General features: G+C 38.2%; 1 protein-coding gene across 1 annotated transcript in view; it reads right to left on the bottom strand.

The window, feature by feature from the left end:
- Positions 1-7,093: 7,093 nt before the first annotated feature.
- Positions 7,094-16,870, bottom strand: part of Mgam2 (maltase-glucoamylase 2) — a 91,757-nt gene continuing 81,980 nt past the window's right edge. The window contains exons 46-47 of the mRNA XM_039109052.1: positions 11,421-11,594; positions 7,094-10,138 (exon numbers count right to left, since the gene is read on the bottom strand). Coding sequence (XP_038964980.1) covers positions 7,094-10,138; positions 11,421-11,594 — 3,219 coding nt within the window. The remainder of the gene's footprint in view (positions 10,139-11,420; positions 11,595-16,870) is intronic.

The following is a 16,870-nucleotide window of genomic DNA, read 5'->3' as shown; positions in this document are numbered from 1 at the left end:
ATTTATTTAAGGTAACTAGTTATGGATTTGGGGGTGTGCCATCAATAGTCTGGTGTCTTGAGTCTGGTAGCCTGGGCATGAAACTTCTTTGCATAAATTAGAGTTAAGATATCAGCTAGGATCCCAGACTTGAGGTGAGGGCACAGAGACTGCCAAAATCCTTGGGAATCAGTGGCCAGCAAGTCTACCTAATAGATGAGCTCCAGTTTTACTGAGTTCTTGTCTTAAAAATAAGATGGACTGTGACTAAGGAAGACTTAGTCCTTCCTTATTGACTGCTACCGTCCATACATGTGTAAGTATCCATACATGTACACAAGCATGTATATATTATATATATATACATATCATATACACGAAAGCAAATATTCAAACCCATAATTCACCCCTAAGTTTGTATTCCCAAAAATGCAGTATATTGGGGTTCTCTTCAGAAAAAGTACAAATAAGGGGATCCATGACATACTCTATAGAAATAATTATGAGTTCTGTTTTGGTTGGAATGATGAAACAAGAACAATGTATTCCCTAACATAAGAACTCAGCTTTGTTCAAATGGCTATAACTTGTGGGACAATTCCAAGAAACAAGTGTAACTGATGAACCTGTGTTCTTCATGTGGAGTACCATTGAATGATCCAAAACATAGTATTTCTATTGCGCCAGGTCAGAAAGTCAGGAAGATATTCACAGAAGGGGAAGAGATGTTCAAGTAAAGTAAATCAAAGATGCTGTGTTTGCTGTTGGTATAATTGACCAGTACAAGAGGTTGGGGACATATGGTGTAGATCTAAGGAACTGCCTTTCAAATTCTTTGGTTTTAGGATCTCTTTATATTCAAAACCTGTAGAAAGAATATCTTGTGTCTAAATGAATGTGGTACCTGTCATTAATACATTTGATGGCCTATGTCTTAGGCAGGAAGTATGAAATGGAACATCTGGGAGGCAGAAAAAATTCTGGGAGAGTGTCAGAGACAGGAGATTCACCCAGAAAGATGTGACTAGATAGAAGCATCATACCTGAGCACAGGTAACCAGTCATGTAACCGAATACAGATTAGAATAAATGGGTTGTTGTAAGTTATGATCTGGTCAGAGAAGAGCCTAGCTTTATGGAAAGGTATTTATTTATAAATGTGTTTTGAGTCTGGATCTTAATTCTGGGAGCATAGTGCTGGGATGAAGAAACAGCCCTAAGTTCAACAAATGGTGAACCAACACGATGTGAGAACTTACTTAGAACCCATGTTTGGATTATAAGACCCAGGTAATAAGCAGAGAAAAGTCAGGCTAGCAGCACAATAGGTATAATCTCAATAGATAGATAGATAGATAGATAGATAGATAGATAGATAGATAGATAGATAGATAGACAGACAGACAGACAGATAGATAGATATAGAGAGCAGAACAAAGTCAAAGCTTCCCAGAACAGCACTAGACCAGCAGCTGAGAAGGAGATTTTCTAGCCAAGGAGCAGGAACCTACAGAGATAGTATGGAAGGTGGCTTTTTTTTTAACAAAGTCTGTACTGAATTTAAAAGCAGAACACAGACACGAAGTTGGGGCTTCTCCCAAGGGCAGAGCACAGTGGTGGCAAATGGTAAGAAACAAACTGTGTGTAGCTCAGTTACACATAGGCTGAATACAGCCGGGTCCAGAGGTGGGTGGCAAAGCCCATGGAGACTTCCTGGAAACCGCAACCATAAGGAAAGTCACTTCGGGTTCTCTTAAGCTTGGCATGTCAGATCAGCCCAGTCCTGTCCTTGCATGGAGTAAAGAAATAGGCCCCTAGGTTAGCTGCTGTGGCCTAAGTCAGACTATTCCTGTAAAGAAAGGTACAGGGTCTGCTCCATCCCCTGTGCCTGCATTACTTGTAGACAGGATAAATTTTGGGTTTAAAGTTTTGGTTTTTTTTTGTTTTGCATGTTTTAAATTTTAATATTTGTTAGCTCTGATTTTAAGTAAGTTAAAATGTATATATAGTATTTAACAAGCAAAAGAATATATTAAGGAATTATTTAGAAAAAAAGGAAAAACATTTTAAGACTACGAGGAAGACTTAATATAACTGCATGAATGAATACAAAATGATTCTTGCAGTTCTATTTTTGAAAATTTCACTAGTCCTGAGAAGTACCCTATTACATGAATCACTTTCAACTCACAAAATAGAAAGTTTTGTAAGTGGGTTGGTGTCTCTATCACTCCACTGGGGTTCCTGTCTCAATACAGGAGATGATCTCTTCAGGTTCCAGTCCCCAATGTAATGAGTCACAGTTAATGTCACCCCATTGATTCTTGGGTACCTCCCTTATCCCAGGACCATGCCTCATCCTCATGCCCCCCACCTCTTCACCTCTGTCAGTTGCAGATTTCCATTCATTTTCATGGCCATCTAGCCATCTTCCTCATATCTGATCCTCAACACCCATTCCCTTTCTCATACCCCCTCTCAAGTTTCCACCTTCCATCTGCCTCTTATGACTAATTTATTCTTCCTTCTAAATGAGCTTCTTTGTTTGGGCCTTCCTTCTTGTTAAGGTTCTTTGAGTCTGTAGGGTGTAGCCTGCTACTTGTGTTTTATAAGTGAGTACATACCCATGCATGTCCTTTTGGGTCTGGGTTTCCTCACTCAGGATGATATTCTTGAGTTCCATCCATTTACCCATAAAATTCATGATGTCTTTGTTTTTAATAGCTGAGTAGTACTCCATTGTATAGATGTACCACATTTTCTTTATCCATTCTTCAGTTGAGGGACATCTAGTTATTTCCAGTTTCTGTCTATTAGGAATAAAGCTGCTTGAGACCTATCCCATAGGCAGTCACCAATCCCTAACTCTATCAATGATACTTTGTTATGCTTACAACCTCTGAGAGGGTCCACCCATCAACTAATCCAGGGAGATATAGACACCCATAGGCAAACAGTAGATGGAGCTTGAATATTCTTTTTTTTTAATTGACTTGAGTATTTCTTATATACATTTCGAGTGTTAGTCCCTTTCCCGGTTTCCGGGCAAACATACCCCTAATCCCTCCCCCTCCCCTTCTTAATGGGTGTTCCCCTCCCCATCCTCCCCCCACTGCCACCCTCCCCCCAACAATCTAGTTCACTGGGGGTTCAGTCTTAGCAGGACCCAGGGCTTCCCCTTCCACTGGTGCACTTACTAGGATATTCATTGCTACCTATGGGGTCAGAGTCCAGGGTCAGTCCATGTATAGTCTTTAGGTAGTGGCTTAGTCCCTGGAAGCTCTGGTTGCTTGGCATTGTTGTACATATGGGGTCTCGAGCCCCTTCAGAGCTTGAATATTCTTATGAAGGATTGTGGGCCCAAAAGGGGATAGGAACTCCACAGTAAGACTAACAGAGTCAACTAATCTGGACCTTTGGGGCTCTCAGAATCTGAATCACCAACCAAAGAACATACATGGGTTGGACCTAGACCTCCCCGCTCATATCTAGCTTAGTCTTTACATAAGACCTGAACAATTGGAACAGGGGCTATCCCAAAAGCTACTGCCTATGCAAGAGATATGTTCTACTAGCTGGGCTGCCTTGTTTGACCTCAGTAGGAGAGGAAGCGCCAAGTTTCTCAAAGACTTGAAGTGCCAGGCTTGGGGGGATACCCAAAGGGCCCCCTACCCACTTAGAGGAGAAGGGGAGAGGATGGGAGAAAGGATTGTGTGAGGGGGTGACCAAGGGGGCAGTGAGCAGGATGTAAATTGAATAGGTAAAAAAGTAAAATTAAAAGAAAGGAAGGAAGGAAGGAAGGAAGGAAGGAAGGAAGGAAGGAAGGAAGGAAGGAAGGAAGGAAGGAAGGAAGGAAAGCCAGGTGCTGCACAATATCTGAGCAAAAACATAACAGACACAGGAGACAGATAGACAGATCTCTCTGAATTCTAGACCAGCCTGGTCTATGTAATAAAGTCAGAGCAAGACACTCTGCTGATAGATACCGCCACTTATAAATTACAATCTTTGTTGTTGTTGTTGTTGTTGTTGTTGTTGGTTTTTAATATTATTATTACTTTTATTTGTTTTACAGTCCAGTCATTACCCAGTCCTGGTCTGCCCTTCCACAGTTCTACCTCCCATTCCTCCTCCCCCTGTCTCTAAGAGGATATCCCCACCCCTCCCCTCCCCCGCCACCCACTTCCCCACCCCCCATCTCCCAACTCCCTTCCACCCCATTCTCCCACCCCACCCTATCAGGCTACCCTATTCCTTGTGGCCTCAAGAATCTCAAAGGTTAGGTGCTTTTCTCACTGAAGCCAGACCAGGCAGCCCTCTGCTGTACATGTGTTGGGAGGGGGTGGGGTTGTACCAGCTATTGTATGCTGCCTGGTTGGTGGCTCAGTGTGTGAGAGATCTCAGGACTCTAGGTTAGTAGAGACAGCTGGTCTTCCTACTCTAAAATTCAAAATGACACTTCCTTTCCTTAAAGGTACTATGTTGGTTTTTAATAATAAGTAGGAATGTCCTTACTAATTAAAAAAAATATACAACAAGATTACATTTATATAAAGAGAAAGGAATGTAGGTATATTTATCCACACAAGGTACGTTTATAATTTCAAATTGAAAGATAATGCTTTTTCTTTTGGCAAAAAGCATTTTTCCCTAGGAAAGGTCTATTCTCCTAATCAATGTAAGGGCCCAAAGTTGGGGTTGTGCTGAGGTTGTTTGCTTTTATCTTTCTAGGAGAGGAAAAGCATCCAACTAAGGAATCCAGAGACCATTGCACAAGAGAAACATCTAAAGAAAAATAATGGATCATTAAAAAGAGATATTCCAAAAAAAGGAGTAAACCAGGACTGTGTAAAAAAAAATACCGTTAAGCTTATTAACTGTATTGCAATTAACTATCAGCTTCGCAATGAAGAATACAAATGCCTTTTGGAATGTCAGTTGTGTTGGAAGGTATTTGGATGGGGCAAACACGTGAGGAAGTATTTTCCTGAAGTGGACACAGGTGAAAGACTAAAGCAAACATGTGAAAGGACATGTGATGAGGGAGTCTTTGCTAACAGCACACATGCATTAGTTTGCCTTACATTGCAAAGTTGACCTGCATTTGGGTTATTTCAAGTTATGATCTACTCACAGAAGAGCCTATCTATGTAGCCAAGGTATTTGTAAATATTTGGAGTCTGACTCTTATTTCTAAGAGCATGGGACTGGGAGAAAGAACTAGTCCTAACTTCAACAAAAACCAGATAACACACCATGTTGCTTATGTGAGTGAGACCTGTTAACTATTACCTGTTAATAACTGCATACAAAACTTAAATTGAGTCACTTACAAAATATTTTAAATTTATTTTTGTTAATTGAAAATAACAATGTATCTACTACATTTTAACATAAATACCATCTTTGTGAAAAATAAGCATATTTTGAGGCAAAAACAGAGTAAGAAGAATGGTATTGTTTTACCTTTTGTAAGACTTTTTAACGACTTGCACCTTTTTTGCAGCTGTTTCTGTATTAATCTATTGCAATGTCATACAGAAAAGTCTCTGCCACTAATGTACCAGTAAGAGAAGAAGAGTAAAAGAGACAAATAATAACTTGGTATTATGGAAACACAGTTGATGCTATTGACTTTACAGAAAATCTGGGACACCCCACAGGTTTCAAACTACATTTTTGGAATACTTTTCTGGGGCTAAACCTTCAACAGTGCCCAACTGACTATATTTGGCAATATCCATGAGTTTATTGACAAGGATAGAGATTTAGCTAAGGAAGGAGTAGGTCAAAGATGAGAGGTAAATTTGAATATGAAAGATCAGGGCCATTCAGGGACCTCTGACACTCTACAGGAGAGACTTCACACATGAATAATAATAATTAAATACAGTAAAAGGCTAGGTGACCATGATTTTAAATTCCAGCACAACATAAACTGCTTCCTGGGGTTAAACCTTTACAGTCTCACCTCTGTTTAACTAAGTTCTAGTTTGTAGGCACATCAGAGTCCATAGTATGGGCCTAAAATTAGCTTGTAAGGTTGGTTTCAAAATTCTAGAGCAGTTTTGGATCAATAAATATAGATTGAGTATTCCTAATCTGAAAATATAACACATTTTGCATACCAATACAATCAATCAATACGTTTGTAGTATTAGTGGCACCATTGACTATAAGAGTAGGTAAATAATTGGTTGTAGCATTCTGTGTAACCAAGTAAGTTTCTGCAATTGTGAAAGCTATATCTGACATTATTATGCCATCTGGATTCACAAGGTATATATGTGCTGTTGCCTATGGCACTGCTGGATTTATTTCCAACAGTAATGTTTCCAACATGTCCTGCATTGTATATAGTATTGATGGTGAGAATACCTGTGGTTCTTGGAATGAAATTATTGGAAATGACCATGTAAGAAGTAATTAAATTGGTGTGGTTTATGTTAAATACTATATGTGACCATGGGGATAGTAGATGACGTTGTAAAGTTGTGAGTAGCTTCAACAATATTACTTGTGCTATTCATTTTATTCCCTGGGAAAGGTATGGTTATACTAAGACTCTGGGGTTAGGTACATCAGGAAGAGTAGAATTAATTGTATTATTTGAAAATATATTGAAGGTGTGTGTGACTGTGATAGAAAAAGTTAAATTAGTGCCATCAGGAATAGCACTCGCAAAAAAAATGTAATTTACCAAATATATGGTACTACTTGTGACATCAACAGTACTTGTTCTATAAGGTATAATCCCCATAGGTGTAGGATTACTAGGGCTATCAGTAACAGGAACTATAAAAAACACAGTACCTACATCTGGAAGAGGAAAGATGACTGTGGCATTAATTGTAGATACAGCAAAATAGTACTTTTCTCAGTAGCTGCCATTGTGACAGGAACAATAACACTAGTGCTAATAGTAACAGGACATGTAGAAAAGGGTGTAATTATGTCAAGAATGAGGAATTAGCTGTGTTGTCACCAGTTCTTGTCTTGGGACCTGAGGTTGTGAAAGCATCACACCACCAGTGTTAGGAGGAGGAGGACTTGTAGGGAAAGGTAAGATTATACCAGGAAATATAGTATTAGTTGTGTTGTCAACAGTACTTGTTTAAGGAGTTGTGTTTGTGACAGTAATCACATCACTAGAGTTAGCAATAGTACTACTTGTAGGGAAAGGTGTATTTATGCCAGGAAATGTGGTATTAGTTATATTGACAACAGGACTTGTCTCAGGGGTTGTAGTTGTTTCAGGAAATACATCACTAGTGTTAGTATGAGAAGAAGTTGTAGGGAAAGGTGTAGTTGTGCCAGAAAATGTGGTGTTAGTTTTGTTGTCAATAGTACTTGTTTGAGGAGTTGCAATTGTGACAGGAATCACATCACTAGTGTTAGCAGTAGTAGGACTTGTAGGGAAAGGTGTAATTATGCCAGGAAATGTGGTATTAGTTATATTGACAACAGGACTTGTCTCAGGGGCTGTAGTTGTTTCAGGAAATACATCACTAGTGTTAGTATGAGAAGAAGTTGTAGGGAAAGGTGTAGTTGTGCTAGGAAATGTGGTATTAGTTGTATTGACAACAGGACTTGTTGCAGGGGTTGGAGTTGTTTCAGGAAATACAGCACTAGTGTTAGCATGAGAAGAAGTTATAGGGAAAGGTGTAGTTGTGCCAAAAAATGTGGTGCTAGTTGTATTGTCAACAGTACTTGTTTGAGGAGTTGCGGTTGTGACAGGAATCACATCACTAGTGTTAGCAGTAGTAGGACTTGTAGGGAAAAGTGTAGTTATGCCAGGAAATATAGTACTAGTTGTATTGACAACAGGACTAGTCTCAGGGGATGTAGTTATTTCAGGAAATACATCACTAGTGTTAGCATGAGAAGAAGTTATAGGGAAAGGTGTAGTTGTGCTAGAAAATGCGGTATTAGTTGTATTGACAACAGGACTTGTTGCAGGGGTTGGAGTTGTTTCAGGAAATACAGCACTAGTGTTAGTATGAGAAGAAGTTGTAGGAAAAGGTGTAGTTGTGCCAGAAAATGTGGTGCTAGTTGTGTTGTCAATAGTACTTGTTTGAGGAGTTGCGGTTGTGACAGGAATCACATCACTAGTGTTAGCAGTAGTAGGACTTGTAGGGGAAGGTGTAGTTATGCCAGGAAATATAGTACTAGTTGTATTGACAACAGGACCTGTCTCAGGGGATGTAGTTGTTTCAGGAAATACATCACTAGTGTTAGCATGAGAAGAAGTTATAGGGAAAGGTGTAGTTGTGCTAGGAAATGCGGTATTAGTTGTATTGACAACAGGACTTGTTGCAGGGGTTGGAGTTGTTTCAGGAAATACAGCACTAGTGTTAGTATGAGAAGAAGTTGTAGGGAAAGGTGTAGTTGTGCCAGAAAATGTGGTGCTAGTTGTGTTGTCAATAGTACTTGTTTGAGGAGTTGCGGTTGTGACAGGAATCACATCACTAGTGTTAGCAGTAGTAGGACTTGTAGGGGAAGGTGTAGTTATGCCAGGAAATATAGTACTAGTTGTATTGACAACAGGACTTGTCTCAGGGGATGTAGTTGTTTCAGGAAATACATCACTAGTGTTAGCATGAGAAGAAGTTATAGGGAAAGGTGTAGTTGTGCTAGGAAATGTGGTATTAGTTGTATTGACAACAGGACTTGTTGCAGGGGTTGGAGTTGTTTCAGGAAATACAGCACTAGTGTTAGTATGAGAAGAAGTTGTAGGGAAAGGTGTAGTTGTGCCAGAAAATGTGGTGCTAGTTGTGTTTTCAATAGTACTTGTTTGAGGAGTTGCGGTTGTGACAGGAATCACATCACTAGTGTTAGCAGTAGTAGGACTTGTAGGGGAAGGTGTAATTATGCCAGGAAATATAGTACTAGTTGTACTGACAACAGGACTTGTCACAGGGGTTGGAGTTGTTTCAGGAAATACATCACTAGTGTTAGTATGAGAAGAAGTTGTAGGGAAAGGTGTAGTTATGTCAGGAAATGTGGTATTAGTTGTACTGACAACAGGACTTGTATCAGGGGTTGAAATTGTTTCAGGATATATATCACTAGTGTTAGTATAAGAAGTTGTAGTGAAAGGTGTAGTTGTGCCAGAAAATGTGGTGCTAGTTGTGTTGTCAATAGTACTTGTTTGAGGAGTTTCGGTTGTGACAGGAATCACATCACTAGTGTTAGCAGTAGTAGGACTTGTAGGGGAAGGTGTAGTTATGCCAGGAAATATAGTACTAGTTGTATTGACAACAGGACTTGTCACAGGGGTTGGAGTTGTTTCAGGAAATACATCACTAGTGTTAGTATGAGAAGAAGTTGTAGGGAAAGGTGTAGTTATGTCAGGAAATGTGGTATTAGTTGTACTGACAACAGGACTTGTATCAGGGGTTGAAATTGTTTCAGGATATATATCACTAGTGTTAGTATAAGACGTTGTAGGGAAAGGTGTAGTTGTACCAGAAAATGTTGTGCTAGTTGTGTTGTCAATAGTACTTGTTTGAGGAGTTGCGGTTGTGACAGGAATCACATCACTAGTGTTAGCAGTAGTAGGACTTGTAGGGGAAGGTGTAGTTATGCCAGGAAATATAGTACTGGTTGTATTGACAACAGGACTTGTTGCAGGGGTTGGAGTTGTTTCAGGAAATACATCACTAGTGTTAGTATGAGAAGAAGTTGTAGGAAAAGGTGTAGTTATGTCAGGAAATGTGGTATTAGTTGTACTGACAACAGGACTTGTATCAGGGGTTGAAATTGTTTCAGGATATATATCACTAGTGTTAGTATAAGAAGTTGTAGGGAAAAGTGTAGTTATGCCCGGAAATGTGGTGCTAGTTGTACTGGCAACAGGACTTGTCTCAGTAGATGTAGTTGTGACAGGCATCACATTGCTAGTGTTAGTGGAAGGAGGTTGTGTAGGGAGAGATGTAGTTGTATTAGGAAGTAGGGTTATGAAAGTAGTTGTTACTTCAGATGTGGTTGTGAGAGCAGGACTGGTCACAGTTTCAGTGCTAAATCCAGGTGGGAAAGAGCTTGCGGGAAATGCACTGGTTGCATTTGGTGTGGGAAGTGTAGGATGTCCATAAACCCAAATAACTTTACTCAGTTTTTCTAGGGTCATATTCCATGCATCCAATTGAATAAATAGTTCCTGCCAAAAAGAAATGATTACATTAATGTATTAGAAATTACCAAACATTATGTTAAAGACATTATTCAACTTTTACTTTAACAAAAGATAAAAATGTATTCATTATTTCCCCAAAGAGAAGATGACACCAATCTTTTCAGCTTATATTTGTCCCAGATCACCATGGTAAGGTGTTCTCTGTGTAACTGATTGCCAGAAATCTCTTTCACCACACTTTCATATGTCTAAGCCCTAATGTTGTCACATATTTACAATTGTGGTTAAAATTAACATCTATTTTAACTTTTCATTTTGTCATTGATATTTTTCTTTCTGGACAGCAACTGGGTTCCATGTCCTCATTACTGCAAATGTTAAGATAGTGCTTGGCCTATAATAGGTATTGAATATCCTATAGAGCTTCCCCAAATAGTACCTGGTGATTTTCTGTAACTATGTTAATTACTAACAATGCTTTTACAGTAATTTTGAATCCAGTAATCCAAGGAACATATTATTTTATCTAAGTATGTAACAAGGAAGACCACAGGGACACAAGATCTACATGGGTCCACAGAATGGTCAAATCCCAATGCTAGTAGGACACTCTTTTCTCCATTTGGAAGAAGAGAATATAGCTATTTTTTCCAGTTATCTAAACCATTCTGTTTGGGCTACTGTATCTAGTTATAATTAGTCCACAGTCTAAAGTTACTATTCAGACTCTAAAGTTACCATTACACTGGTTGCTATTCTGTCAGAAACCGCTCTTGAAAAATGTGGTTTCACTTGGTTCCAGAGCTGAGGCAAAGCTGTCACTTTAATAGTTTTAATAGTCTGATATCTATGGCACTCTGATCTGTTAAGCAAATAAACACATCACATTATGAGTGAATCATATTTAATAATAATAGTAAAAGTTGAGTGCCACCTTAAAAGAACCATTAACTTTTGCAGGGCTGGGCATACTACAGGAAGGAGAAAGGAATTTCACAGACATTCCTTGGCTTTAGCCTCTGAGGAAAAATAATGTTTCCATATTTTGTTGGTAGCCTAGGAAAACAATCTATTCAAATCTAAACCATTTCATGAATAAACACAACAGAGAGGATGTCATCAGGCTACAAATCATCAATATCAGACTACAAAGGGAAGACCATCAACGTTGTATTTTTTACAACAATCCTCACAGATTTTCAGAAACATGTGCGAACCCTTCTAACATGTATGACATATATAGTAGTAGAAGAAATAATGTAACAATAATAATCTGAATTCACGATAGTATTCCTTTTAGACATACCTGATTGTAGGGATCACTATAGAAATTATTCTCGATGAATTGCTGGTTGTTGTATGTACAAATAACTTGCACCACATAAGTATAATTTAAACCCAAGATTCTAATGAATCCGATTTTCAGTGGATTTGTGTCACTCAGATACTGATTATGCAGAATCTGGATTTTCAAGGTGTTCTATAAAAATCCATAAAGAGAAAACATATGTATCACACATATAGTAAACTATGTTCTATATTGCAAAGAGAAAACATTTTGAATTACTCCCATTGTAATTTTTTGTTTCTAATTTTTATTAAATATTTCATAGAGACAGAGTTCCTGAGTACCAGCCATGATAAATTTTATGATGATTGTGATGGCCAATCTTGATTTTCAACTATAACTGCAATTAACTAAAACTAGTTGGGCACACCTGTGAAGTGTGATTGTATTATTTGAAGTGACAAAACCCACCCTAAATCTGGGCCATATATCTCCTAATGACAGCCCATATAAAACGACAGAAGTAAACTGTTTTCTTTTTTTCTGATTGCCTTCACTCTCTAGCAATGCTACACATGAGGCATTCCTTTACTGGTTTTAGAGCCTAGTGTTGTGAGATTCCAATATAGACTGATGGCCAGTTGAGATATCTAGTCTCATGAACTGAACAATTTAAACATTCTTGGTTTTTCAGTCAGGAGACAACCATTACTGAACTAGGCTAGCCACAGCTCATAAGCCATTCTAAAAAATCTCCTCTATATGTGTTCTTGTGTGTGTGTGTGTGTGTGTGTGTGTGTGTGTGTGTGTGTGTGTGTGTGTGTTTATGTTATATCACTTCTGTCCCTCTGGAGAATCTTAATAAAAGTCAAAGACAGGTTTATAAACCATAAAAGGTTCTGCTAATTATTTTTGGTGTACTCATACTAATCCTTGTAATAAAGCATCATTGTTTATGTTTTTCAGATAAGAAAATTATGATTGTAGGAAATGAAGTCATCCATTTCCCTAGAGTTAAGTGACATAGATGGGGTGGAATGATGGCATGCTGGTATAATATAGTAGCATAGTAAACTGTCACTGAATTAAGAACATATTCAAGGAATATAGCAAATTGTCTAAATTATGATCAAGTATTTAAGCATAAGTATGATTGAAAATAAGATAAATTATGAGATATTATACAATGAAAGCAAAATGAAGATCATAGTAAAAAATACTTTGGGTGTTAAGGAAATGGAAGAAAAATCACTATGGAAATAGAGTAGCCATGAATGAAGACATGAAACTCCAGAAGTCCTAGAAGGACACCTGAGTGTTACAGGCAGCAAGCCCTAGACAAGTAATGAGGTGAGATGGACAAGGACCAACATAGCATGCGTTAAAGTAAACAGTGAAACAATACTGGTTAAAAGCAAGATTATTGCTGAGGCCTGCCCCTGCCACCACAGCATAACTGGAGCCATTTTCCCATGCCTGCCAGCTATTCTCTACTGTTTCTCTAATATGCTTGCCAGATACTTCATATTGTTGGCAGAAAAATAACTTGACTAAGAGCATGGTCAAGCAAACCACATACTCTGTTATGCTCTATATATTCTGAGGTTTGTTAATCTTAAGAAATTCCACATCCATAAGATCCACTTAGAAAAAAATCAGAATAAAGTTCAGTTAGGAGTGTTCTGTCTAGCTAGCCAAAATAGCTGATTCAGAGCTGACCCCCAGACAGCCCTTCCTGAACCTGCACGTGAACTCACTGCGGATTTTGTGGCGTTTTGTTCCTTTATATGCTGGCCCTGAAAAATGTTCATGGTTCAGGGTCTAGGCTGTGACCCTGATCGATTAATCAGTCTTGGTATATGGGTTCAACGAACTATTTTTGCTTAACTGAGACCAGAGTCTGAGTGGCTTATGTGGCAATTCCTGAACCCCAAGAGTTATGACAGTTCTATGGGAAAAAACAAACTGGGAGACAGAGACAACAGAGTAAAGCTGTATGTTGCTTGATTTGGATGATAACATTAGAAAGGGAAATAAAAATATTTCATTATGTTTCAAAAACCTACAAAGTCAAATGTAATGGCATATGACTATAATCTCAGCCAGGCAGAGGTTAAGGTACAGGTATCATGGATTAAAATCGTATTGGGTTATACAGCAAGTTAAAAATCATTCTGGGCAAGAGAAGATGGGGTTCCATGTCAAAATAAATAAACAAAGAGCTAGGGATATAACTCAGGGATGAAGAGAACTTGCTGTCCTTATAGAGGACACAGATTCAGTTTTCATCACCGAGTTAGACTTACAGCCACTTATAACCATAGCTCTGAGAGATCTGATGTCTTCTTCTAGCCTTCCCAAACACCTTCAAACATAAATATTTTTCATTAAAAAATATACAGTAGGACATTTTGTGACTGATTGGGCATACAGAACCAAGGAGAAAATTCAAGGAAAAATATATAGAAGAAAATAATTTGGCTTTAGACTTGTTGATTTAAGAGTGTATTGTCAAATTTATTTCAATTTTGAAAGCTACTTGAAAGAAAGCTTCACACGACCAAAATGAACAAATGCTACATATACCCCTCCCCACCCCAAGCTGATTTACCAGCCAAAATGACATCAATAGTAACCAACCAGACCCCAGAGAAAGATGGGAGTCTCTTATCTCAGTCTCATCTTTAGAGTAGGAAAATCTATCAAATATCATAAAAGAATTTGTGGTTATCACTTTAAAAATACAAGAAAATTGAACCTTAGAGTTGTGAGTTATTTAAATGAATGCTAGTGTTATAAGGAATAAAAACTAGACAGAAGCATCTCTCTTAAAATTAATAATGAAGCTTGGCAGTGGTACAGTACGCTTTTAATCCCAGCACTTGAGAGGGAGTGACAGGCAGATCACTAAGAGTGTAAGACCAATCTTGTCTACAAAGAGAGTTCCAGGACAGCCAAGGATACACACGTAAACAAGGGAACATTTAAAGGGGATATGTATCTTTAAAACCCACAAAATATCCCCACCAGAAGAAATAATAAGGTTTTTCTAAGAAGAGTTGTCAGGCTATCTGGCAATTCTTCTGCTATTGGAATATGATGTAAACCATGTTTTAAATTTTCTAGCAGCTACACTTTTTTAAAAGAGAAAAAGGAATCAGAAGAATTGTAAAATACCTAGCATTTTACCTCGTATTTCTAAGTTAGGTCAGGGTGTATTCAATTTAAAATTACTCATGCAATCTTTTAGTCTCTGTCTTTAAACTTAGCATTTGAATATTTCAAATTAGGCTTGTCACATTTTCAAGTATAGAACAGCCACAGATGGGCAGTGGGTACCATATTGTATAAATACAAGTATCAACCATGCTTTCAATCCTGGCCACCATATTTTAAGAGACATCTAGATTAACTTGTATTCAGATTGATCAGATCCAGGAACTAGCACAACATACAACACAACATGAAGAAAGTGTCAAATTTTAACACAGAAATATTTGTAATAAGAGAGGACAGGGGAGTTTTGAACAAATATCTAATATCTGAAAGCACTGCTACAATTAATTTGTGCTACAGAAGCTCGTGTTTTAAGTCAATGAGTAAGTGATAAGCAGATTCTGGACTTAGAATGATTTATGTAATTCTAGGAGAAGAAGACAGACAGTCTATGGGATCATCCAACATGCTGATATATATTAACAGCATTGTTGCCTCTAATTATTTATCGTTCTATAACTGTCAGTTTTCAGGTATTTCTTATAATGTTGCCTTTATGAAAGAGATATGATGAGGCCTCACCCCCACCCAACTTCTGGACTTGATTATGTACCCTTGGCTAGTGAGAAATTACTCTACTTGATACAGAATTTAATTTTAAAATAAGAGCTCAGTATTTCCACTTCTAAATTTCAAAGATATGATTATTGATCTATGTATATGTGTACATGAACCTGCATGAATTTATGTGTGCTATATACATGCAGATGTCTTCAGAGGCCAAAAGGCATTAGCTCTTCTGGAACTGGAGTTCCAGGTGGGTATGAGCTGCCTGAAGGGAGAGCTAAGAACCTAATACAGTTCCTCTGCAGAAGCATGAGTCATTTAACCACTGAGTCATCTCTCAAGCCCCTTATGTTACAGGATATTTGATTATCGCTCACAGAAATCCTATTTGTTAGCAAAGTGTAAAAGCTTAAATAGATATCGAGCTTGTCAGATGCAGTTGGCTGTGTCCTGAAAAGGAGCAGTTTGGATGTTCCTCTAAAAGCCTTCAGAGATAAGAATACTAAATAATAGAAAGTTTCTGCCTTTATTAAGGCAAGTGGAAGAGGTCTTGTGATCTTCGCTCTCTGACCTGAGGCAAAGTCATCTGGGTGCCCTCAAGGTACCCTAAAGATAGAAATTGCTGGGCTCCTACTTACTTGACTTAGAGCTCCCTAAACACCATGAAGGTGACAAGTCCACCAAGGGTTTAGGAGGAGGAGCTTAGAGACTTCTTTTATTAAGCAATTGGATTTTTGAAAAGCTCACTTTCTTTTGACTTGGAAGAACCTTTATAGAAGAATTTCTGGGTAAGAGAGATTTTCTCGTTGGGCTTTCAGGAACAACAAAGAAACAGATGGCAGGACACAGGTAAAACAGTATTCTAGGAAAGAGAGCTAAGAAACCCTCTTGGGTTTGGAGGAGTTCAAGAAAAAGCTAGACTAACTTGGTATTATGACACAGAGAAAAGGAGATTTCTAAAAAGCCAGCACCTTAGTTGTACAATCAGGTATATGAGTAGATATTTTGTATTTAGTTAAGAAAAAGTCATTCTCAGACATCCCACATAATGGGATGTCTTATATAGCTCATCTTTAGATCAGATGAACACTGGCTATGTAATTACAGTCAAACTCATCAGAGCTTAGCAATAGGCAGGTGGCTACTGAAGATACATATATGATCCAGTCAGTATAGCTCAGATCATCTGAACTCTGTAGATTCATGAACTCACTAAACTTTTGCTGTCAAATATTTTTCTGACAATGAAGCCATCAAGTAATCAACTATAAAACAGTATTACTCAATGGATCACTTATGTAACATTTGTATTTCAAATTTTTAGCAGCTAGAAAAATTCTTCTCCCTAGAAATAAGCTGTATTTGAAGAATCCATTCCCCTCCCTGAGGATAATATGAGCTCCAAACTTTTTTTGAAATAATGATGGTATGCTGGATAAGTATAAAATAAGGACTGCTTTCTTACTTAGTTTATTTTCTTTTTTTTTAATTTTTTTTTAAATTTATTTAATACGTAATAATAATTCTTTGGTTTCCCGGTAAACATCCCCCTCCCCCCTCCCCTTCCTTATGGGTGTTCCCCTCCCAACCATCCCCCCATTGCCGCCCTACCCCAACAGTCTAGTTCACTGGGGGTTCAGTCTTAGCAGGACCCAGGGCTTCCCCTTCCACTGGTGCTCTTACTA

This window comes from Rattus norvegicus, chromosome 4 (assembly GCF_036323735.1).
Source record: "Rattus norvegicus strain BN/NHsdMcwi chromosome 4, GRCr8, whole genome shotgun sequence".
Lineage (NCBI taxonomy): Eukaryota > Metazoa > Chordata > Mammalia > Rodentia > Muridae > Rattus > Rattus norvegicus.
Note: the sequence above shows the minus strand (reverse complement) of the source record. Positions and strands in the feature narration are given on the sequence as shown.